Source organism: Aotus nancymaae, unplaced genomic scaffold, assembly GCF_030222135.1.
Source record: "Aotus nancymaae isolate 86718 unplaced genomic scaffold, 86718_ANA_hifiasm-v0.15.2.pri h1tg000049l, whole genome shotgun sequence".
Taxonomy (NCBI): domain Eukaryota; kingdom Metazoa; phylum Chordata; class Mammalia; order Primates; family Aotidae; genus Aotus; species Aotus nancymaae.
Window position 1 is genome coordinate 3,367,561 of NW_026988463.1, and position 26,048 is coordinate 3,393,608.

The 26,048-nt window shown below is 43.6% G+C and overlaps 2 protein-coding genes across 2 annotated transcripts in view; one reads left to right on the forward strand and one right to left on the reverse strand.

The window, feature by feature from the left end:
• Positions 1-2,390: 2,390 nt before the first annotated feature.
• Positions 2,391-13,323, reverse strand: ZNF597 (zinc finger protein 597). The gene is made up of 4 exons (XM_012441732.3): positions 13,178-13,323; positions 12,940-13,025; positions 10,768-10,894; positions 2,391-7,481 (listed from the first exon to the last, which is right to left on the reverse strand). Exons 2-4 carry the CDS (start codon positions 12,970-12,972, stop codon positions 6,367-6,369), a joined length of 1,275 nt encoding a protein of 424 aa, XP_012297155.1. The 5' UTR covers positions 12,973-13,025; positions 13,178-13,323; the 3' UTR covers positions 2,391-6,366.
• Positions 13,324-13,570: 247 nt separating this feature from the next.
• The window catches only part of NAA60 (N-alpha-acetyltransferase 60, NatF catalytic subunit), a 36,672-nt gene continuing 24,194 nt past the window's right edge, over positions 13,571-26,048 (forward strand). Inside the window, exons 1-2 of the mRNA XM_064362387.1 lie at positions 13,571-13,643; positions 18,382-18,451. Of these exons, the coding sequence (XP_064218457.1) occupies positions 13,586-13,643; positions 18,382-18,451 (128 nt within the window). The 5' untranslated portion in view covers positions 13,571-13,585. The remainder of the gene's footprint in view (positions 13,644-18,381; positions 18,452-26,048) is intronic.

Consider the following 26,048-nt stretch of genomic DNA (forward strand, 5'->3'; position numbering starts at 1 on the left):
ATTTTTTGTATTTTTAATAGAGATGGGGTTTCACCATCTTGGCCAGGCTGGTCCTGAACTCCTGATCTTGTGATCCACCTGCCTTGGCCTCCCAAAGTGCTGGGATTACAGGTGTGAGCCACTACACCTGGCCATAATACTTATTTTATTAAATGGGAGTGTGTTAGCTATGTTGGCAGAAAACAAGAGTGATCTAAAAGTCATCAGCAGGTTATTTCAGGTAACCCAGGTGAATACTGTTGGATAGGATGAGGACAGTAGGGACAGAAACATTCAGGTTTTGGTGATACTTTTGAGGTAGAATCCATGAGACTTGATGATTGAATGGATGTGATGTCTTAAGCCTGTTCTGGATGCTATAAAAAATTACCATAAACTGGATATCTTATAAACAGACTTTTTTTTCACAGTTCTAGAGGCTAGGAAGCCCAAGATAAAGGTGGTCTGTCTGGTGAAGGCCATTTCAACGATGGCACTTTCTTGCTGGGTCCTAACAGGCTCAACCTTGAGTTCCTGGGCTCCAGCAATCCTCCTGCCTCAGCCTCCCAAGTAGCTAGGACTACAAGCAACAAGCGACAGCCACTACACCGGGCTAAATAAATTCTTTTTTTTTTTTTTGAGATGGAGTTTCGCTCTTGTTACCCAGGCTGGAGTGCAATGGCGCAATCTCGGCTCACCGCAACCTCCACCTCCCGGGTTCAGGCAATTCTCCTGCCTCAGCCTCCCGAGTAACTGGGACTACAGACGTGCGCCACCATGCCCAGCTAATTTTTGTATTTTTTAGTAGAGATGGGGTTTCACCTTGTTGACCAGGATGGTCTCGATCTCTTGACCTCGTGATCGACCTGCCTCGGCCTCCCATAGTGCTGGGATTATAGGCGTGAGCCACTGTGCCTGGCCAATAAATTCTTTTGTAAAGATGGGGTGTCGCTACGTTTCCCAGGCTGGTCTTGAATTCCTGGTTTCAAGCAATCCTCCCATCTTGGCCTCCCAAAGCACCAGGATTACGTCTCCACAACACCAGGCCAGCAGTCTTTTATAAGAACACTAATCCCAATCATGAGGGCTCTGTCAAAGGCCCCACTTCCTAATAACATCAATTTAAGTGTTAGAATTCCAATACATGAATTTTTAGGGTACACAAATATTCAGGCCGTAGCAAGAGGAAAGAAGGAGTGTTTGTTGATAGTATGAGCTATTGTATGGATGTGGCCCCACATACTGTAGGCAAACAGGTCAGAGGCTAAAAGCATGAGTTAAGGGCATGTGTTTTGATGCCTGAGAGACATCCAAAGGACGATCTTCTGTAGGCACTTGAATATAGGAATCTGGAGCACATAGAAGAAAAATTGAAGCTGGATCTAAAGTGGGGTCTTTGTAGCCATGAGTGGCTAAGTGCACCTGGGGAGATACCATTTACCAAAGGTAAGCCAAGGGTTCATTTCAGCTAACCAGAAGCAGGTTAGAATTTGGCTGCAGAGCATGCCAAAAGCCTAAGAGACTGGTATTGATTGTAAAGAAAAGATACTCTACCCAGCACAAGTGAGAAGTACAAAGTACCCACTTCGACAAGCCAGAGACACATACGCTAGACAGGTCCACAGCTCCACATTGCCTAAGTGGGATCAGGGCTGGGAAGGTGGCGCAGAGCTTCTTCTCCCGTCCTAACGCCTAGCATCACAGATGGAGATTCGTGTTGGTGTCTGACAGTCACACCTGTGTTATTCTCCTAATGATGCGGAGATAGGGACCTGAGGAGTTCCTCGGCAAACGCTCTTACCCATACCACTATATTTATATGGCGATCACCTAGCGATATGCAGTGGACATGGCCAGGCACACGGCCAAACCCCACCACTGGATCTCCACCATTCACCACATCCCACTTGCCCCAGGAATGCGCAGGCGCTGCCGGAAACGGGCACCGGAAGTGGCTTGTGACTTCCGGTTCCGCATTGGTGGGCCGCTGTAGCGCATGTCATCTCGTTGGGACTTCCGCTGACCCGTGCGGTTGGTGGCCAAACTGGAGACCCGGTATCTCCCTGAGGCCGCGCGAGGCCTTCTGGGAGTCCTGCTCACCACATCCGCTTCTCGGACTCCCAGCTTTAAGTGGCAACCCGCACCAGGCAGTAGCTGCTCTGTGACGACAGCGGTCCTTGCCACTGTACTCCTGTGTACAGCGAAGACGAAAGGAAATTTAAGTCCAGCACTAGCTTCCCAAAATGACGCCGGAATTTTCTGCTTAATTCCACGGAGGAAGCGATTTTACTTTCTTCATTAAGCAGCACGAAATCACTCACTACTCTCTCTAAACCACAATCCTAACAGTCTTCAAAATTCACCTTATTGCCACCTAAAACCCACTTAAAAAAAAAAAAAGTTCATTGCCATCATCATAAAATAGCATTTATTAGATGCCAAATTGCACATTAGATAGACATGATCAATAACTTGAGAGCTTACAATATAGAGCTAAGACCGATGAGAATACGTCAAAAACAGTTAAAACCAAAACCTTAAACAGTATAAATGTATACAATAAACAAACTTCTGAGGTATCCAAAGGAACTAGAGATTACAGCATATTCTTATGTTTACATAGATGAATATTTATATTGCATTCCCCCCTCCCCCACAGACTTAATGCAAAGAGGAATGTCAATTTCAAAATAAAAAACATAACACCTTTACTACTTAGATGGGCCTTGGAAAGATGGGTAATGGTCACCTTTGAATCACATCAATAGCCCTCCTAAACTACAAAACTAAAACATGACTATATACACTTCTAATGAAGATCATTTTGTTAAATAGATGGTCAAAGCAAAAACACTTTCCTACTGAAATCCCACAGGGATAACAAGTTTTATGAACATTCAAAATAGACTATTCATATAAACTATAACCTGCTATGTCTCCTGTTGTACACAAAGGCAGTAAATTGCAGATTACTTTGATCAAACTCTGCAGTTTCAGATTGTATGACGTCTTATGCTGCAGTCACTTGAACACTGCCACTTAATTATATGGAAACTCAGGAGGCAAAGATTCAAAATGGCATTTACTGAGTTTTAGCTCCCTGAATTATTGGGTTAGTCATTTTCTGTGTTAAATGAGGATATATCAATAGACTGCCACCTGTAGCAACAAAGCTCTAAATAAAACTATTTTGAGTCCACCTCATTCAAAAACAACAACTACATTCCACAATTTCTTAATTTACAAAATGTAAACTGCTGACATCTGAATTCCATTGGAAAAATGCTGTAATAACTGTTTAACAGAACGTAACATTCCAGCAATCATGTTAAGGACCTGTTAGATACACATTTTCATCACTGCATCAACAAAAGCCAAGAAATTTGTCTGAGTCAGTTTCTTCAACACATAGTTTTCACTCTCATAGTGTGTTGAATTACATGCTGCAAAATGCAGTTAACCCATCATTATAGCAATAAACTCTTGCATTTAGTTTTTCATTCCCAGATTAACTTTTATCCAGTATTTGTGAATAGCACCTAACATGGCAGGCTAATATTTGAGTTAATGACAATTTTATGGAATTTATCTACATCAGTTGACACTATAAACAGAAGGCAGAAAAAGCCATCACCATAAAGACCCTGAATCTCACCAGCAGATACATCTTTTCCTTCAATTCCCTGGGGGCAAACCAGCTTGAATTACATCCAGCAAATTTATTTAAAGACAAGTGCAGAATAAGCAAACAACTGAAAATATACCTATTTCACAGTAACTGACACTTAAGGGATTTTTTTCATTTTTTTCTGCATGCCAATCATTAATAGTATTATACCAAAAAGGCATTTTAGTTTATACCAACATGTATATGTTAATGTTTCTGAGAAGCGGTATTTTTTCTAATTTTTTGGGAAGTTTGTCATAATCTTCCAAAATGTGGAGAATAAATAAATAAAACTCCAAAAAATGAGAGGTTAATTGTGAAGGAAGATTCATATGGAAAGGCAAACTTCCATAATAAGGTGTAGAACAGGACAAATGATCACTTTCTGCTATATTTTCTAGGAGCAAAAAAAAAAAAAAAAAAAGACAGTATCCATCTTTTATATCAGCCCCACTCTGTCCAAGTGTCTTCTAAGATATTCCCCTCTACTTCTTTCTGCAGCAACTCTGCTAATCCAGACCTCTTTCTCAATTTCATCCCCCATCCTGTGACTCTTCATTAGATCACTGACTGAAATATTAGAGTCCTTGATAAGTGCTGAGGCGCCTGCCAGTTTCTCCCACTAGGGCAAAAGCAGGAGAGCAAGGAGGTGGTGTTCTTGTTACTTAACAAAGATCAAGACACCTCAGAATTGGCTAATAAGAAACCTAACTCGAGACTATCTTTCCACACATTTCAAAGCATTTCAGAGAAACCTGAAAGCTGGTGTCCTATTTCCTAAGAGTGGAGACATCAGAAACAAAGAGCCAAGTCTGATCGTGACAGACAGAGCAGCACATAGTCTCAACTGTGGATCTGCAAACAAGAAACAAGACAAGAATGACAAAAAGAGAGAGAAACTCTCTCTGGGTTAGGAATGTTAGTTTCAGTTTTCCTCTCACCTGAACAGTATCTTCCTGCCTCTACTCAGTAGTAAGAGCTTAGCTGAGTACCCAGCATCTTTTTGTATATTGAGTCTTCAATCTGCTGTTCTGTAGGACCACCTTCTGCTACCTTCCATACAATTAGTCTTCAAGAGTCCTTTATCTTTTCTCATTAGAATTTCCAGCAACAATTCAATTTTAGCAAATATTGTAGTTTTATACTATTTAAATAGAATGAAAGCATTCTTCCATCCTAATCAAATCCCATGTAAATACTGTTTTGCTGATAAGCATACAATCAACTTTAATGAGAAATTCTATATAAATGTGTATTTACAACATTCTGTGGTTCTTTTACATTAATAACCATACTATTTAACAATATTTTGCTCCAATATTTACCTATAATAGCAGTATCTAAATATATATTGTCAAGTATTTTGCTTAAAATCTAACAATTTTTATATGCATTTTCTTTGGAGATGGAGAGGAAATGTTATAGGTTTTTTTTGAATAATTAAAAAAAACACAAAACCCCAATTAAGACCTTCAGAATTGTACTCTGCAAAGTGTGAACTCTCTTATCTGATTACAGGGACAAGAGTTCAAACTCGAAGTCCTGGAGAGTCTTCTGCTGCTCTATAACTGTATATGTAAGTCAGGGTACATCACAAAGAGAATGAAGGTGCCAGGATGCAAGCACACAGAACCACCTCCATGATGACCATCCTCAGCTACCTATCTCAGGGCCCCTCTCCCTGGCTGCCTGCAGTGCTACTATGTGGTGCAAATGCCAATAAATGATGTAGTCTCGCGGACTGCATGGTCTTTGTAGTCAGAGAGACCCAAGCTTAATGTCAGCTTCACCGCAATGTGATTTGTGTGCTAGGCAAAGTATTCACTTTACCCTCTGAAGACTTCAGTTTCGTTTATGAAACAAGTATTTTTTTCCTCAGTCACAGATTTATTCTGAAGATTAAATTAGATAATATCCCTAAAGTAGCTACCATACTCACTAAGAAACAATTACAATTATTCATAGCAAGACAGGTAATGTGCTTAGGTAGTGATTTAGAGGTAATCTTAGAAAGGAGCAAGTACTCCTCCCCTCCCCAAGTCCAGCCTCCACAAAAGGGCTACAGTTAGACTCCACTAAAACTCCTTGCAAACATTTGGGCCCTAAATGCCAGTACCTGCCCCTGGCATCAGAACTATGATAGGGAACTCTGTGGCTACTAATGGCCATCAAGATATAGTCTACCCATTTGGGAACTTTTACAGGACAGAAAAAAACTTCTAAACTCCTACGGGAATTCACATGTAAAACAGCAATCTTATACAAACATTACATTCAAATAGTTATAGCAAAAAAAAGTATAAAACATATAAAAGCATTTACTTTCCTAAATATTATATCTGCAGAACTGGCAAAATATAAATAACTTCTCTTCCTTCTAAAAGTTAGAAACTACGTAAACAAAATTAAAAGAACTCTAGCAAAAGCCTTCATTTTAATAAAAACTGAATTTAAACAAAAGTTTTGTATCTTTTTCCGGCTCATAGTTGAACAGTAACTGAGTTCAAATCCTGGGTTCATTCACTAGCTTTAAGACATGGATTTTGTTTCCCTAGTTATAAAGTGGAAATGGCACTACCTAAATCAAGGTTGGGATGAGAATTAAGTATTACATGGGAATGTGTGTAAAGTGCTTAGCACATTGCCTGGGACATATACAGTAACTGCTTTCCACCATACAGATACTGAAAAGCCCAATCACCAACAACAAATTGTTATATTTATGTGGTGTTTTTTATATGGGTTCGCTTATGAGTAATGAGATGCAAATTCGACCTGAAACTCTTCCCACACACAGTACATTTAAAAGTTTCCTCTAGCGTGTGGCTCTTCTGGTGGCATGCAAGTTCTGTGTCCAAAGCAAAACTTTTCTCACATGTTTTGCACTTATGGGGCCTTTCCTCCGTATGAACGTTCTGATGGGAAATAAGCTCAGAGAAACAAGGAAAGGTCATGTCACAGTCAGGACATTGTAAGGGCTTGAATTTTGAGAATGAGAAGAAATTGTCCCCATCACTGCTGCAGCGTTCAGAGTCCTCCGCGTGGCTCTTCTCAGAAAGGGCAGGATATGAAGACTGCCTGAAGCTCCTCATGCACTCAGTGTGCTGATACTGGGGGCCTGATATTAATGTTTCCTCATGCAAAGCAAGATTTGGTTTCTTATCAAAGTATTTATCACAGTTAGTAGATTCGTAGGCTTTTTCATCAGTGTGGCTTTTCTGATGCTGCGCCAATCCTGGGAGCCACATAAAACTTCTACCACATATGCTACATGTATAGGGCTTCTCCTTTACGTGGCTATTCATGTGTCGGGACAGATGCGAGTGCTGGCGAAAGCTGGCACTGCACTTGGCACATTTATAAGGTTTCTCACCCGTATGGATTCTCTTGTGTGTCCTCAGGTTGGCTCTATGATTGAAGATCTTCCCACAGTCACCACATTTATGTTTTTTCCCTCTGGAATGAATTTTCTGATGCAAAACCAGGTATGAATGATCGCTGAAGTTTTGATCACATTCAGGACATTTGTACACATTTTTGGCTTCTTCCCAGGGAAAATCAAGAATTTCAGAAAGTGTGTTGGGTCCTAAACATTCAGAGAGTTCTACTAATGGGGTGTGGTTTTCAATGGTAACTAAAAGGCTTATGACCCTTCTCTTGAATGTGGGAGTTCCACTTAATATTCTCCCTTCAGGGTTTCCAACTCCATCCTCAGAGGATTTTTCTGGGTAAGGGACAAGGGGTGCAGCAATGGGGTACTTTTCTAGGGCAAGCTCATCAAGTTCCATAGACTCTAGGCTTAACTGCTGATTAATCTCAGGCTTGCCTTCCTCTCCTGTTGATAAAAACAAAACAAAGCAAAACATAGACAATACCTTCAAGGGATACTAGGGAAAAAGCAAACTAAGGTAGTTACAAACAGAACCAGGAAACTGTAGAAGGGTTATCCTATAGGGCCAGGCGTGGTGGCTCACGCCTGTAATCCCAGCACTTTGGGAGGCTGAGGCGGGTGGATCATGAGGTCAAGAGATCGAGACCATCCTGGTCAACATGGTGAAACCCCGTCTCTACTAAAAATACAAAAAAATTAGCTGGGCACAGTGGCGCGTGCCTGTAATCCCAGCTACTCAGGAGGCTGAGGCAGGAGAATTGCCTGAACCCAGGAGGCAGAGGTTGCGGTGAGCCGAGATCGCGCCATTGCACTCCAGCCTGGGTAAGAAGAGCGAAACTCTGTCTCAAAAAAAAAAAAAAAAAAAAAGAAGGGTTATCCTAATAACATAGAAACTAAACACACAAAATCAGGACCAAGCAGACTCTCTTGGCCTCCTGTAAGATCTAGTTTTGGATGAACATCCAAAGGTAAAGAGAAGAGAATCGCTACAACTAAGTCAGACTCCAGTGGGATAGGTACTATGGACAATCTTGGTAGTCACTGTCTAGGGGTGAACTCTTCCAGCTAGTCTCAAGAGCCTTTCATTATTGAAGCTATCTCAAGTGATAGCAGAAAAATTAACAATTGGACAAAAGATTAGGATTCATATTTATCAAGAAAGAGAGGGGCTGGGCACAGTGTCTCACGCCTGTAATCTCAGCCCTTTGGGAAGCTGAGGTGAGAGGATCACTTGAGACTAGGAGTTTGAGACCAGTCTGGGCAACACAGTGAGACTATGAAAAATAATTTTAAAAAATTAGCCAGGCATGGTGGTACATGCCTGTAGTCCTAGATACTTGGGAGGCTGAGGAAGGAGGATCACTTGAGTTCAGGAGTTTAAGGCTGTAGTAAGCTATGGCTGTGCTATTGCACTCCAGCCTAGGTGACAGAGCCAGAACTTGTTTCTTTAAAAAAAAAAAAAAAGATGACAGCAAGAATGAGGGGGAAAGAAGGAGGTAATTTTTAAAAAGAAAAAAAAAGCAATCAACTGAGCATTTTTGTCCCATAACAGAGAAACACATGGGTTACCAGAAATAGTTTTACTATCATCAGAAGAGATCTCCAATATCTCTTTACCCCTCACTGGGGAAAGATCAAGGTAGAATGCTGTGTGTACTGCATGAAAATAACAGTTAATCTTACTAACAAGGATAGCTGACAAAGCTAACATTCCTTTGTAATATTTTCCAAGTATTCTTCAGTTATAAAGCTAATATATCAATACAAAAAGAACCTTTCCTTCCAGAGAAACAAAGTTCTATTATTTTCCCAACTCACTGACTAGAAAGGGCTGCAGTACAGTGCATGGGAATCCAAGTGGCGAACAGTACCAAGTGGTTTAGCTGATTGGAGGTGACTAAGTTCAGAGATTAGGGATGCCAAGGCAGCTAGAATTTGAAAGCAAAATGGCAAAGAGGCAGCTGCTCAGCAAGAGAACTCAGAGCATCTACATAGGGTCCCCTTAAGACTCTCCTGAGGCTAGGCACAGTGGCTCACACCTGTAATCCCAGCACTTTAGGAGGCTGAGGCGGGAGGATCACTTGAGCCGTGCAGTTGGAGACCAGCCTGGGCAATATGGCAAAACCTCGTCTCTATAAAAAATACAAAAATTAGCCGGGCATGGTGGTGCATGTCTGTAGTTCCAGCTACTTCGGAGGCTGAGGTGGGAGAAATGCTTGAGCCTATGAGGTCAAGGCTGCAGTGAGCCATGATTGTGCCATTGCACTCCAGCCTGGGTAACAGAGCAAGACCCTGTCTCAAAAAAAAAAAAAAATGGATGAGCAGTAATCTCTAAGTGCATGAAGAAACTACCCAACACCATTGAAAGAAACACCTACAATAACCAGTCCGTGTTCCCTCCAGCCAAAGTGGAAAGACGTAAGACAGCAAGCAGCAATGTCCAAACATTGCCTTAGCAGTAGCACAAATAGGCCCTAACAGAAAGGTTGATCTGAACCCATCCCAACAAAGCAAAAAAAGCATACCTTAAAAGAATCAAACTGACCCCAAGTAACTAAACTGCCTCCCACAACAAAGTCCAAAATATTTTAAAAAATACAATGCAATCCAGTGTCCAACAACATAAAATTCTCAATCTAACAGCCAACCAAAATTTACCAAGCAAGTAAAGAAAAAATAGAAAATGTAACCCGTAACTAGAAGAAAAATCAATCAATAGAAGCAGACCCAGAAATGACATCAATGATAAAACTAGTAGACAAAAAAAGTTTAAATAACCATTATAAATATATTCCATATGGTTAAGCAGATAGAAGACAATATGAACATGATGAAGAGAGAAGTGGAAGACAGAAAATATGGGTTATTTAGAATAAGTAGTTATTCTTTTTGTTGCTTTTTTTTTTAGACAGAGTTTTGCTCTTGTTGCCCAGGCTGGAGTGCAATGGCATGATGTCAGCTTACTGCAACCTCCGCCTCCAAGGTTCAAGAGATCCTCCTGCCTCAGCCTCCTGACTAGCTGGGATTACAGGCATGCGCCCCCACACCCAGCTAATTTTGTATTTTTAGTAGAGATGGGGTTTCTCCATGATGACCACACTGGTCTTGAACTCCCAACCTCAGGTGATCCACCCGCCTCAGCCTCCCAAAGTCCTGGGATTACAGGCCTGAGCCACCAAGCCGAGCCTATTCTACTTATTCTTTTATTTCTGACTAGGATTGAGTATCTAACCTATCCCAAAGTATTTAGAATAACTATAACAACTACTTAGAATAAACAAGTAGAATAAATAGTTTAGAATAGTTTAGATACTCAATCCTAGTCAGAAATAAAATTTGCTTAGGCACAGGAGTCCATCTATGTATGGTTCCCCTTAGGTGAGAAAGGCATAGCATCCCCTAAGAGTAACTCAATTTCCAGTCTTTAGCAAATGATAGTGATTTATACTAATGGGATTTTCCAAGTAAAACTGTAAACTAACTGCAACAAACTTTTGTGGACAATTACCAAATACCACCATCTCTTGCACTAAACCACAGTCACTGTACTAGACTGAATTTTTGTCTTTAAGAAATCATTTCACATTTTAAAACTTTTTCTCTCATACAATTATCATCTCCACATAAATTATTCAGGGACAGGTCCCACTCTACCACACCAACATATAGACAAAGCATGAAGTCCCAGAATTGATAAAAATTCCAGATGCAGGAAAAACAATTGTCTTACCCATCAAGGCCGCATCCTCCAAACACTCCTGTGTGGCATCTCTGCTGAGGGACCTCTGGGCAGGGTGCAGAGTCACACACTCCTCTTGAGAAAAATACACAGCCAGATCCTCAAACAGCATTGGTCCCTGAAACATAAGAGCCTGTGTCAGTACAAGTGGCTGGAGGGTCAGCCCCTCACTTAGCCTAGGAAGGATGAGAAGAGCTAGAAACATCAGATTCACAAAAAGGGCTTAGTGTAAAAGGTTCTTGAGTGCTAGAGTTGGGTAAACCAGTTCTAAGGAGTGGGGTGAGGGTTGAAAAGAAGAGAGTAAACATACACATAAATTTTGAGGCAGTGGTTTAAGGATGCGGTGTAGTCTTCCTTTTGATTGGTCACCATCCTTCCTTTCATTGGTCAGGGTTCTCCCAAAGGGGCAGTAAGGATGCTCTAAGAAAAGGAGAAGGTTGGGGCCGAGTGCAGTGGCTCATGTCTGTATTCCTAGCACTTTGGGAGGCTGAGATGGGGGCAGATCACTTGAGGTCAGGAGTTCGAGGTGAGCCTGGCCAATATGGTGGAAATCCCGTCTCTACTAAAAATACAAAAATTAAGGCCTGGCACATTGGCTCAGGCCTGTAACCCTAGCAGGAGGCAGAGGCGAGTGGATCACCTGAGGTCAGGAGTTTGAGACCAGACTGACAAACATGGTGAAACCCGGTCTCTACTAAATACAAAAAATTAGCCAGGTGTGGTGGTGCATGCCTGTAATCCCAGCTACTTAGGAGGCTGAGGCAGGAGAATCTCTTGAACTCAGGAAGCGCAGGTTGCAGTGAGCCTAGATTGCGCCACTGCACTCCAGCCTGGGCGACAGAGGGAGATTCCGTCAAAAGAAAAATAGCCAGGCGTGGTGGCACGTGCCTTTAGTCCCAGCTACTCGGGTCGCTAGGGCAAGAGAATCGTTTGAATCTGGGAGGCAGAGGTTGCAGTGAGTCGAAATTGCGCCATTGCATTCCTCCAGCCTGGGCGTTGCAGACTCCTTCTCAAAAAAAAAAATTTTTTTTTAAAGGAAAAGGTTGGGCAGCCCAGGAAGAATCATAAAGAGATAAAGGTTACAGGATTCTCCCAACATCCTTCCCTTTGCTATTTCCTTTCATCCCCTAAACTCACTCCAGCACTCCATCCAGGCCTTACCCCACCACCTTCCCTAATGGTGTGATAAAGAATCACCTGGGATTTATTACTTAACAAGTGTGGAGTCTAGAAATGTGCTTAATTTAAAAATTCATTCAAATTGGAGAAGTAGCAAATCTGTAATTTTGGTAACCATTCCAGAAAGTCACTTTGAGGCAGAGCACAGTCGCTCATGCCTCTAATCCTAGCACTTTGGGAGGCCAAGGTGGAAGGATAGCTGGAGGCCAGGAGTTCCTGGCAAAGGAGCAAGACTCAGTCTCCACAAATAATTTTTTTTTTTTTTTCTGAGATTGAGTCTCACTCCGTCACCCAGGCTGGAATGCAGTGGCGCAATCTCGGCTCACTGCAACCCCCCACCTCCCGGGTTCAGGCGATTCTCCTGCCTCAGCCTCCTGAGTAGCTGGGATTACAGGTGCCCGCCACCACGCCCAGCTAATTTTTGTATTTTTAGTAGAGACAAGATTTCACTGTGTTGGCCAGGCTAGTCTCAAACTCCTGACCTCATAACCCGCCCGCCTCGGCTTCCTAAAGCGGTGGGATTACAAGCGTGAGCCACCGCGCCCAGCCGACAAAGAATTTTTAAAATTAGCCAGACACTGTGGTACGCGCGCCTACAGTCCTAGCTACTTCAGAGGCGGAGGCTGAGGCGCGAGGATCCCGAGTTCCAAACGGACCTATGATCTCAGCACTGCACTCCGGTCTGGGCGACAAGGCCAGACCCTGTCTCTAAAAAGACAAGATAAACAGAAAGACACTGAGAAATTCTCTTAGAGATTCCTCCACAGGGCCCTGCTCCCACTTGGTAGTTGTCAAAGAAGGAAGTCGGTAAATCACTTCTCCTACGTGCCTAGTCTTGGAATGAAGAACGCTTGGTGAATGGGTTATTTGAGGCTCGGGCGCACTCCCATCACAACAGGCATGCCCAACCCTCCTCCAAAGAAGGGGGTCAGGCGAAGACCGAAAGCAGGGATGAACTTGTATGAAAATGGTTCCTCGACTCACCTGGGCCTCGGGCGTCGGGAACACGGACGCCATTTGGGGGGTGGGGAATGCCTTGTTCAAGACGCCACAGGGACTTCGAGACAAAGCTGCAGGGAAGAGAACAGTCCTTAAATGGACCAATCCTGCTGCCAAGCTTCTCCAGTACGCCCAGCCTCTCTCGATTCCCTCCGAAACCCCCTTTAAAAACCTGTGCTGACTGCTCCTCCTCCCAGCCCGGCTTCGAAAGGGGCCCACTTACCGCTCCGGGGCTAATGACAGGCCTCACGCTCGCCAAGCAGGAGCCGCAGAAAGCGACGCCCTACCAAGACACGACGAAGAACGCCACAACCACTGCAAAACTCCCACGCTCCCATGCTCCCCTACGCAGAAGCTGCAGGAAAACCCGCCGGAAGCGACCCGCCCTCAGCCCTATCCGTCATCCTTCCCTTTAATTGGTCGGGCTTTTGCCGAGGGGACAGTCCTTCTTTTGTATTGACCAATGGAATACCTTTATCGAGGACCGGTAGCCAATGGGCCGCTGCGAGAGGTAGTTTTCCTCTTTTTCGCTAAGCAAGCATTTCCGCTTCCGCTGGCGGGGTCTCCTCCGTGAGCTCCGGGCCTGTTGACTCGCTGAAGTACATTCTTAGGGTGACCCCAGAGGGACGTAATGTTTCCCAGAAGGACAGAAAGAAGACTGGGAGACACCGGATCTCGAAAGAGAATCGGTAACAAAATGTGGGTTCGGCCAACAGTGTCTTGTAGGCCTGAAATTTTGTTCTGGCCAGAGCGAGGTGAATGAATAGGCCGGTGGTTTCGGCCTAGGCTGGCCTTGAGCTGTCGGTTGTGTCTTGGGTGGATGGTGGGGCCGTGGAACATGAAGGGATGTCTTTTTCTACGTTCACAGCGTTCAGATCGCTGTAGGCGAGGTTGCTAGGCTCCGACTCAAAGTGTTCTAGAGGCATTATGTATTGTACCCGCAGCTACAGCCTAACCAAACTGCGTCAGCTTCCGAGTCACAGGGGTCCCCACGCGGGAATAGAGGCTTAGGTTTGCGTCGCGGGACGTTGTTCGCTGCCAAATACCTCACATTCAGCCTGCCCTAGAGCCAGATACTTCCTATTGTGTGTTGGAGGAGGAGGGAGTGCCCTTGTTTAGAGATTTGGAATTGGAAAATTGAGCTCCTTCCTAAGCTCTGTCACTGACTGGTTGGTAATCTTGGTCAGTTTACAGCTTTGCTTTCCTCATCTGCAAACAGCTCAGAATGTCTCTCTGGGCTAACTCAAGAGGGTAGTTTCAAAGATTGTAAGATAAGGTAAGTGAAAGGAGTTGACAGTTTATAAAGCTGTTTGGGAAAAGAAGACGAAAATGATAAGTACCTTGATAGACAAGCCTGAAGAGCCTCAACGTGTTTCCTTATTCTAGTGCTAGGCACATTCCTGTATCTAAAAGCTTTCTCAATGAATAGTCACATGGTTATTAAAACGATATTAGGAGAGTTGACAATTTAGGTAGTGTGATTTGGTGGAATATTTGATAGGATAGTTTCAGCTGCAAGTAACAGAAAACCCACCAAAATCATGTTCAAAATGCAATTACAGGTTGGTTAATTCAGCGGCCCAGTGACAACATCAAGGTCCCAGTGTGTCTCCTCTGCTACCCTTAGCATGTTGGTAAAGTTGGTAATAGAATCCAGGTAAAATACTTAGACGTGTGTCATGTCATGTACCCATCCTAAACTAGTTATTATCAAGAGTAAATATGGCCGGGCGTGGTGGCTCACACCTTTACAGCACTTTGGGAGGCTGAGGCCGGTGGATCACAAGTTCAGGAGATCGAGACCCATCCTAGCTGTCTCTACTAAAAATACAAAAAATTAGCCAGGCGTGGTGGCATGCGCCTGTAGTCTCAGCTACTTGGGAGGCTAAGGCATGGGAATCACTTGAACCTGGGAGGTGGAGGTTACAATGAGCCGAAATTGCACCACTGCATTTCAGCCTGGCAACAGAACGAGACTCCATCTCAAAAAAAGAAAAAAGAAATAAATATCACAATTGTTTGGAGCCCATCATGCATCAGCCCCTGGCACTAAGAGAAGGACCCAACCTCCATGATAATCTACCTGCAGAAAATCAGGGCTCTGTTATAAATGAAAAGGAAAGGAAGTAGAAAATAAGTCAGATAGGAAACTGGTAGTGTCTGCACAAATGACATCTCTTGACAGCTAACTAAGAGCTAGACCTTGTGGGGATGGGTCACAAAAGAGGTACCTGGGAGTCCCAGGAGAAAAGTGCTTCGAGGACACGTGGAAGAATGGTAGGAACAAACTTCCCTACAGGCTAGACCAGTCCAAAGTGTATATGTTGAAGAAGAGCTAATAGCCTGTGTATGAAGATGTAAGCCAAAGAAATGTTCATTATTGAGTCACTGTGGTGCTCACATAGTCATTTTTCCTTCTTGGTTTGTGCTTTTCTTATATCAGCAATATCTCATTTTAGTCTGAGGTTCTTGTGATCTGGATTTTTGGCTCTTTCACCAAAAACAAGAGGCTCCCATGGCTCTCTTCTTTAAACCCTGTTGTCAGAAATAAACACAATTTTCAATGCCTTAAGATGAAGCATGTGGATTACCAGAGAGAGAGATGCCTGAAATGAGAGAGGAAATAATCTTCCCCTAGACTATCTTCCCTAAGAGGTATCAGAATTATAAACAAGTAGATCAAGGAGGAGGACGCTTGAAAGCTTTATCTTCCTCAAAGTAAAAAGAGATGACATGCAAAGTCCAAGATAGGCCAAGATTGAAAAATTAGACTGCATTATATCCCTAACTCAATTTTGTAAAAAATCACAAATGGTTGGCTGTATATCTATTATATGTTCAAGTAACATATTTTAATCATCAAAATTTAAAAATCCGTCCACAACTTTTTGCAAGTTTTTCCATGTCTGTTTTTAACATGATACTAGTAATAACAATTACAACCTGTTTGTATTGAAATTATTTCTGTAACCAAGCATCTGCTTTTTCTGAAAATTACCTGTTTTAAAATATTAAAAATAACATCATTACAAAAGCAGTATATGTACATTTTAGAAAGTTAGAAAATACAGGGGAAAAAATAACACCACATTTCTGTCACCCAAAGATCACCTCTATTTACTCTTTTTTATTTTTTTATTTTTTGAGATACAGTCCTACTCTGTTTCCTAGGCTGGAGTGCAGTGTGTGATTTCCGTTCACTGCAATGTCTACCTCCTGGATTCAAGTGATTTTTGTGCCTCAGCCACCAGACTAGCTGGGATGACAGGCACACACTCCCCCACCCAATTAGTTTTTATATTTTTAGTAGAGATGCGGTTTCACCATGTTGGCCAGGCTAGTCTCAAACTCCTGGCCTCAGTGATCCACCCACCTCAGCTTCCCAGAGTGCTGGGATTACAGGCATGAGCCACCACCACACCCAGCCTAATTTTTTTTTTTTTTTTTTTTTTGAGACAGAGTCTGCTCTGTGACTCAGGCTGGAGTACAGTGGGGCAATCTCAGCTCACTCCAACCTCTACCTCGTGAGTTCAAGCAACTATTCTGCCTCAGCATCCCGAGTAGCTGGGACTACAGGCACAGGCCACCACGCCTGGCTAATTTTTGTATTTTTAGTAGAGGCGGGGTTTCGCCATATTGGCCAGGCTGGTCTCGAACTCCTGACATCATGATCTACCTGCCTTGGCCTCCCAAAGTGCTGAGATTACAGGCGTGAGGCACTGTTCCCAGCCTCTACTTTTAAGTCTGTATCTTTTCCCTAGTGATTTTTTTTTATGGTGATGTGGCTCTATATGGAAATGGAAAGATACTCAGTATGTTTTGGGGAATATAATTGGTTATGAAACAAAAATAATAAAGTGATTTTTGAAAACTATTCATTAAAATGTTACTGTTATATTTTTAATTTTTTAATTTTTATGGGTATATAATCGGTGTATATATTTATATGGTACATGAAATGGTTTTTTTTTTTTTTTGAGAAGGAGTCTCACTCCCATCACGCAGGCTGGATTGCAGTGGCGTGATCTCCGCTCACTGCAACCTCCACCTCCTGGGTTAAAGTGATTCTCCTGCCTCAGCCTTCCAAGTAGCTGGGATTACAGGTGTGTGCCACCACATCCAGCTAATTTAGTATTTTTAGTAGATACAGGGTTTTGCCATGTTGGCCAGGCTGGTCTCAAACTCCTGACCTCAGGTGATCTACCCAACTTGGCCTCCCAAAGTGCTAGGATTACAGGCATGAGCCACTGCACCTGGCCTACATGAAATGGTTTGATGCAGGCATACCATGTGTAATAATCACTTCAAAGTATATGGGGTATCTTCCCTGGGATTTTTAACATGATTTCCAGAATGAATTGCTCACTCCGTTTGGTGTGTTTCCCATTCCCAGATGGTACTGCCTTTCAAGATCTATTACTTAAACGTAAGTATGGCTCTGGTTCTTACGGCCTTTACTGTATCCCTCATGAGAAGTTGATACTGATCGAAAATTGACACAGAGCCTTCTTACCTACACCAAAGGCGTCTAGGTAAGCCAAATTATTTCTCCCTACTTCAGCAAGAGGGTTTCTTACTTAGAAAAGTGTTGTTTCCTGATCTCCAGTCTTTTCAAGGGAACAATGGCTGCAACTCATGCCTGCAAGAACAAGAGGCTCACACAGTTTTGAAAGTAGCACAACTTCTAGCTGGATAGGAGTCTTTTTAGTTTCATTTAGCCTTGACTTGAAACTCATAGGAGTCTTTTAATCAGAAAAAGGCTCAGGGGTCTAAATGTACCTTCAACATGTTAACACTGTTACCAAAAACTGGCTTTGCCAGTTTTTGCGAAACTCCAGAAGAATTCTTTTTTAGTCACTGAGGCCAGAGGTGCTTCCAGAGAAAGATTCTGGACCTACTGATAACTGAATAATTATTGTGAAACTCCAGAAGAATTCTTTTTTAGTCACTGAGGCCAGAGGTGCTTCCAGAGAAAGATTCTGGACCTACTGATAACTGAATAATTATTGTTACTAGAAGCTGCAATCAAAGACTCCTGGAGGGTAATGAAAGCTACAGAGAATGCAGGTTAGACACAGTGAGGACAGAGAAGAAATGATGGATTGGAGGCTGGGTATAGTCGCTCACACTCTAGAGGCTGAAGCAAGAGAATCACTTGAGTCCAGGAATTTGAGGCTACAGTGAGTTAGCCTTGTGCCACTGCACTCCAGCTTGGATGATGGAGCACAACCTTGTCTCAACAACAACAACAAAAAGATGGATTGCTTAGTAGGTTAGAGAACTACATGTTTAGATAGTTAATTTTTCCCTCAAAGGGCCCATCAAATTGAGATTCTGAGATCCAGAGTTTGTCTGACACTCACTGACCTATGAGCTGTAGAGATGGGATAGCCAGGAGTGATGGCCTTATGTTTTTGTCCCCTGCAGCATACAGAAAGGCTGTACCTGGAGGAAGGAAGTGTGGAGCCAGCCTGAGTCGGGAGAAGAGCTCCAGGGAGTGAGTGAAAGCCCTCTGTGTCCTGCTGTGAATGCTCATAGTCAGAGGAAGCCTACTTTAGTGAAATCCATTTTTGAGCTGTCAAGTATTAAGTATTTTCTTAATTTTTAGTACTGAATGATAGAAGGTATCTAGCGAAACAAACGCTTTCACTTTCTTGCTATGAGGGTAAATGAGTATATTCTTACGTTAGGTGCACAGGGATATGATAAAGTATGCCAGCCTCTCTAAACTATAAACAAGTAAACAAGAATTGTTTTAAGTGTCAATCTCTGTGAGTCTGATTGGTAAGCCGTCTCAGGGCACACTGCTATGTTAGTGGAGAACAGACTCTTCCAGTGTGCTGCCGTGACCCTCTGAGATTGGTCTATGTGGCCACGTGGTCATCCTCTGCCACCTCTGGTTTGGTTCTAATCAGAGGAAGCAGTATCATCCTTGGTGATCCGTCTTACACACTTGCATCATTTTATACCAAAGGAGAATTTCTTTTGTTAAAAATTTATTTTTTCATTATCTACTCATAAAAACAGAACCAAAGGGCTGCTTGCAGTGGCTCATTTCCTGTAATCCCAGCACTTTAGGAAGTGAGGTGGGTGGATTACTTGAGGTCAGGAGGTCAGGACCAGCCTGGCCAACATGTTGAAACCCCATCTCTACTAAAAACCACAAAAATTTTGCCAGGGGTGGTGGCACACACCTGTAGTTCCAGCTACTCAGGAGGCTTATGTAGAAGAATTGCTTGAACCCAGGAGATGGGAGGTTGCAGTGAGCTGAGACTGCGCCACTGGTCTCCAGCCTGGGCGACGGTGCGAGACTCCATTGGATGTGGTTTGCCTGTGTCCCCGCCCACATCTCATCTTGAATTGCCATGTGTTGTGGGAGTGACCTGGTGGAAGGTAATTGAATCATGGGGGCAGGTCTTTCCCTTGCTGTTCTAGTAAGTGAGTAAATCTCACGAGATCTGATGGTTTTAAAAAGGGGAGTTTCCCGTCACAAGTTCTCTTTTGTCTGCCACCATGTGAGACATGCCCGTATCTTCCGCCACGATTGTGAGGCATTCCCAGCCATGTGGAACTGTAAGTCCATTAAACATTTTTCTTTTGTAAACTGCCCAGGCTCGGGTATGTCTTTATCAGCAGTGAGAAAACAGACTAATATAGCATCTCAAAAAAAATAAAAAAGGAACCAAAGAATAATTTCTTTGGAAGCAAAATATTTGGCTCCTGACTGAAGGAGTTTTGATTCATGCATATATTAATAAGCTCTTCAGAACCATGAGTTAGGATGATTCACCGTTCCTTGTGCCAGTCTCATGGAGCCTTTCTGCCCTTCTAGGAGTGCTCTCAGGGTGGTCTACAGGCCTCTCAGGCAGAGCAGAGGCTGGTCAGCAAGCTACAGGGCTTGCCATGAAGTGGCTTGTTGATGATTTGTTTCTGGGACCCTGGGAAAATGATTTCAGGGTCTGCCTAGAAAGGCCGCTTTTGGAAATGCATGGATTTCTTCCTGAGTGAGTCAGGAAAGTTGTGATCCAAGGAAAGGCATACAGGTTTTTTTTTTTTTTTTTTGAGACGGAGTTTTGCTCTTGTTACCCAGGCTGGAGTGCAATGGCGCGATCTCGGCTCACCGCAACCTCCGTCTCCTGGGTTCAGGCAATTCTCCTGCCTCAGCCTCCCGAGTAGCTGGGACTACAGACGTGCGCCACCATGCCCAGCTAATTTTTGTATTTTTAGTAGAGATGGGGTTTCACCATGTTGACCAGGATGGTCTCGATCTCTTGACCTCGTGATCCACCCGTCTCGGCCTCCCAAAGTGCTGGGATTACAGGCGTGAGCCACCGCGCCCGGCCGGCATACAGGTTTTAATGATGAACCAGTTTGTTCCTTTGTTTTCTGGCTTTCATTCTTCATGTCATGTGCTCAGGGCGGCCACTGGAGAGAGGAGCTTCATTCTGCATCGTATAGAAGCCTTGGGTGGGTGTTTCATCATGTGTAAAATGAGGACAATACTTAACTTTCAGGGCCATTGTAAATTAGAATATACAGTACAAGCATTATAAGTTAGAAGTAAACTAAAACATACAGGAGGGATTATAACTCAGTGTTTAGCATATAGCAGACACTTAGTAAATAATGCATTCACTGTTCCATTCTAGAAGCTCCATTGTTGTTTGTACAACTAACACCTCTGTTGAAGTGCTCATCAGATTGTCTTGTAACCACACACCTCCTCAAAGGCGAGATGTGTGTAATCACACATTTCCTTGGTCACCATTTGTTGCCAGATGGAGAAAGGAAGAAATGAAAAGAATCCAGTATCTAAGTTCAGCCTCCATTTCACTTGCACTTGCCTTTTATTTATGAAAATATAGTACTTGTCTATGTAAGTAATATCGCTGAATGGATACCAGGAAAATGGTAAGATGAGTTACCTGGGGAACTTGAGTACTGAGTTGGAGGGAGGGAAACTTATTTTTCACCAATGTTTCCTTTTGTTCTGCTTTAAAATAATTTACCCAAGGCATGCATTACTTCTGAAAATAAAAATGTTTAGTGTCAGAAAACACCCCAAGTTGAACCAAAACCAAATGTTAGATACACTGATAGCAGTCATTATAAAAGATGAAATATAAATGACTCAAAAATGGACAAGGTGATCAGACTTCCTGAGAAATGTATATTAAAACAATGAGATCTTTTTCACTTAGACTGCAGAAAGGTAAAGAATACCTGGCCTGATGTGGTGGCTCACACCTGTAATCCTAGCACTTGGGAGGCTGAGGTGGGTAGATCACCTGAGCTCAGGAGTTGGAGATCAGCCTGGGCAACATGGCAAAACCTTGTCTCTACAAAAAAAAAATACAAAAATTAATGAGGTGTAGTGGCAGGCACCTGTAGTCCCAGCTACTCAGGAAGCTAAATCAGGAGAATCACTTGAGCCCAGGAGGCAGAAATTGCAGTGAGCCGAGATTGTGCCACTGCACTCCAGCCTGGGGGACAGAGCAAAACCTGTCTCAAAAGAAATAATAATAACTTGGCTGAGCATCGTGGCTCACATCAATAATCACAGCACTTGGTCAGATCACTTGCACCAGGAGTTCAAGACCAGCCTGGGTAATATAGTGAGACTCTGTCTCTACGAAAATAAAAAGTTAGCCGGGTGTAGTGGTACGTGCCTGTAGTCCCAGCTTCTGGAGAGGCTGAGATGGGAGAATAACTTGAAATCAGGAGGTCAAAGCTACAGCAAGCTGTGAAAACGCCACTGCGCTCCCAACTTGGGTGATAGAGTGAGACCTTGTCTCAAAAAACTTTAAAAAGACTAATCCCTATGTTTGTGAGGCTTTGGGCCATTTGCCCTGCTGTAGTGGGTGTAGAGTCTTCACACTCTTAGTATGAGAATAAATTGGTAAAACTTTCTGGCAGGCAATCTATGGTTTGTTTCCAAAGTTAAATGTGGTTAATTAAAAATCATTTTATTCATGCCTGTAATCCTGCCACTTTGGGAGGCTGAGGTGGGCAGATTGCCTGAGCTCAGGAGTTCAAGACCAGCCTGGGCAACGTGGTGAAACCTGTCTCTACTAAAAATACAAAGAATTAGTCAGGTATGGTGGTAGGTGCCTATAGTCCCAGCTACTCAGGAGGCTGAGGCACGAGACTCGCTTGAGCCCAGGAGGCAGAAGTTGGAATGAGCTGAGATCATGTCACGGCACTCCAGCCTAGGGGACACAGCGAGACCCTGTTTCAAAAAAACAAAAAAAGGCTGGGTGCAATGGCTCATGACTGTAATCCCAGCACTTAAGGAGACCAAGGTGGGCAGATCACGAAGTCAGGAGTTCAAGACCAGCTTGACCATATGGTGAAACCCTGTCTCTATGAAAAATACAAAAATTAGCTGGGCGTGGTGGTGGTGGCGTGTGCCTGTAGTCCCAGTTACTTGGGAGGCTGAGGCAGGAGAATCACTTGAAGCTGGGAGGCTTCAGTGAGCCATAATTACACCACTGCCCTCCAGCCTGGGTGACAGAGTGAGACTCTGTCTCAAAATAATAATAATAATACTTGATTGACCACAGTGGATCACACTAGTAATCTCAAGACTTTGGGAGGTGAGGTGGTCAGATCACTTGCACCAGGAGTTCAAGACCAGCCTGGGTAATATAGTGAGACTCTGTCTCTACGAAAATAAAAAGTTAGCTGGGTGTAGTGGTATGTGCCTGTAGTCCCAGCTTCTGGGGAGGCAGAGGTGGGAGGATAACTTGAAACCAGGAGGTGGATGCTGTAATAAACCGTGAGTGTGCCACTGCGCTCCAACTTGGGTGACAGAGTGAGACCTTGTCTCAAAAAACTTTAAAAAGACTAATCCTTACGTTTTTGAGGCTGTGGGGCATTTACCCTGCTGTAGTGGGTGTAGAGTCTTCACATTCTTAGTATGAGAATAAACCGCTAAAACTTTCTGGCAGGCAATCTAGGATTTGTTTCCAAAGTTAAATGTGGATAATTAAAAATAATTTTACTCATGCCTGTAATCCCACCACTTTGAGAGGCTGAGGCGGACAGATTGCCTGAGCTCAGGAGTTCAAGACCAGCCTGGGCAACTTGTTGAAACCCTGTCTGTACTAAAAATACAAAAAATGAGCTGGGCATGGTGGCATGTACCTGTAGTCCCAGCTACTCAGGAGGTTGGGGCAGGAGAGTCACTTGAACCCGGGAGGTGCAGTCAGTAGTGAGCCAAGATCCACTTCGCTCCAACCTGGGCAACAGAGCGAGATTCTGTCTCCAATAAAAAAATAATAATAATAATTTTAACCAACATTCTAGGAATCTTCCATAAGGAACTAATCAGAACGCATACAGATTTGTGTACAAGATGTTGAGTTGCAATACTGTTTTTGACCCGAATGTCTAGGAGTGGGTGGGGAAACCTGATCCCCAGTCCCTCCTCTCCTCCCGGCCCAACCCCAGTTCATCTCCTGCCTTTCCCAAATAGAGCTTGAATAGGGCCATTGGTGGCCGGAATCCAGGGCAGGGTGTTGGTTGGGGGAAGGTGGTGGTTGGAATCACCTGGGGTTGGGTACTAGCCTTAGTTCCTCTGTGGGCAAATGAGAGCCTGGGGATTGTGGGGAAGAGGCCTAGGGTGAAAATGAAAATCCCTTAATTTCAGGAGCAGTATTGGCCTTGAAGAGTCATGGGATTTCAGAGAGGAAGGACAGAAGCTGACTATGTAGATGGTAGCTTTTTGCTCTCCCTGGGCCAGAGGAGCCTGCTTGCCTCCCTATCTCCAAGCCTGAAAGAGGGTTGTGCAGCTGAGGATACAGGAATTGAGGATACAGGCAAGTGCCACTGCCTGCAGCTTGGTATGTGGCTAGACTACAGGAGCCTACTGGCTCCCCACCACTGGGAGTACCTTTAGGTGTCTCACCCACGACCAGAGGGTGAAAGGAGGCATGAGTAGATAGGCAAGAGCAGAGCAATAATATGCTGGAAGAGACCTTAGAGCCAGAGAGAGAAGGAGCAGACAGAACTCTCATAAATAGGGGGCTCTGGTGAAACAGACCTTCAGCGGAAAATTCAGTTATAGCAAAACTTTCTGGAACCAAACAACTTAAAAAAAAACTCAGAAGTTTAGTAGATAAACTGAAGAAGAGAATGGTCAGCACAAACTTAGTAGCCTGTTAGATTGAGTGGAAGAAACACTCAAACATAGCAAAGAGAGGGAGGAACCAGGAAAGCAAAGAGATGAGGTCCTGAGTCCTGAGGGTGATGGTGATCCACCCATTCCTGAACCAATCCCTGGAACCAGCAGATGCCCCTCTGCTTGACTTGCTTAGGCAGGGGTCTTCTGAACTCATCACTGAGCCAAGGGAGAATGGGATGACTTTAATGGATTAGACCAGTTAGAGAACACACTGGAACAAGGAGTAGAGTCCGTGCCACAAACACAGAAAGAAAGGGTGGGTTTTTTTAGTGTACAAATAACCTTGAAGATCTGTTATGTAACACATGGCACCTGACCGAATGAACTGTTGTGAAGACAAATGAGATCTTCTGTAACATGCTTAACACAATGCCCTCACACATAAGCAGTGAAGAAATAGTTAATATTTTCTCATTTGTGTTTTAAAAGAGTATTTATTTTGCTTTTTTTGAGACAGAGTGTCCCTCTGTTGCCCAGGTTGGAGTGCAGTGGTGTGATCTTGGCTGGTCCCAACCTCAGCTTCCCAGATTCACGCCATTCTCATGTCTCAGCCTCCCAAAATAGCTAGGATTACAGGCATGCTTCACCATGCCCAGCTAATTTATTTTATTTTTATTTTTTTGCATTTTTAGTAGAGATGGGGTTTCACCATGTTGGCCAGGCTGGTCTCGAACTGTTAACCTCAAGCGATCTGCCCGCCTCAGCCTCCCAAAGTGCTGGGATTACAGGCATGAGCCTCCTAGTTTGAAGGGGTGTACATGCCATTCTGTTTGCCAGTTCATCTTAATGGTGCTATATATAGAACCCTGGAAACAATAGAATGTTGTTAACTCTGTTGTTACCTTAGGGAGTGTTTTTCAGACTCTACTGTGCTTGTTATTCACAGGGGGTCTTGTTGAATGCAGATTCTGAATTAAATGTTGAATTAAATGCCCATTCTGACTCGGTCTGGCTGAGGCCTGACGTTCTGCATGTTTAGCAGTCTCCCAGCTGGTGCCCATGCTCCTGGATGGCAGACTGCACTGAGTAGCAGGCACCTAAGCTTTGCCTTTCCTTATCATTGACGGGGCTCACCACTGCATCCATCTTCTAGCCAGTGGGAAAGGGGAAAGGAAATACGGAGCAAGTAATTTTTTTTTTAAACCCCACATTTTTTATTTTGAAAATTTCAAACCTCCTGAATATTTGAAAGAATAATGAGGCTGGGCGCGGTGGCACACACCTGTAATCCCAGCACTGTGGGATGCTGAGGCAGGTGAATCACAAGGTCAGGAATTCAAAAAGCAGTCTGGCCAACATGGTGAAACCCTGTCTCTAGTAAAAATACAAAAATTAGCTGGGCATGGTGGCGAGTGCCTGTAATTCAAGCTACTTCGGAGGCTGAGGCAGAGAACTGCTTGAACCCAGGAGGCAGAGGTTAGAGTGAGCCGAGATCACGCCACTGCACACTCCAGCCCGGACAACAGAGTGAGACTCCGTCTCAGAGGAAAAAAAAAAAAAAAAGAATAATGCAGTGGCTATCTGTGTACTCTTCACGTAACTTCACCAATTGTTAACAATTTAGCAATTTTCTTTTAAGCACATGACAGAGAAGTTGCCAACATCCTGCTCACTCTTGTCCACTGGTGAAAACTTTGGCACATAGCCTGATCCTGCTGCAGGAGAAGCTGAGAAATAAAACCCTAGCTTGAGAGTGATCTGCCTGCTGAAGGGGGTGGGATTCTGTTATTTCTAGAAGATATGATAAAGCAGTTATTTTTTTAAAGGAGAAAATGGGGGAATTGGACAATGGATACTAGGGGACAATTACTCTCTGACACACAGACTCAAATCTCCCCACCCTGCAGACTGAGTTTCACTCTTTTTGCCCAGGCTGGAGTGCAGTGGCTCAATTTCCGCTCACTGCAAC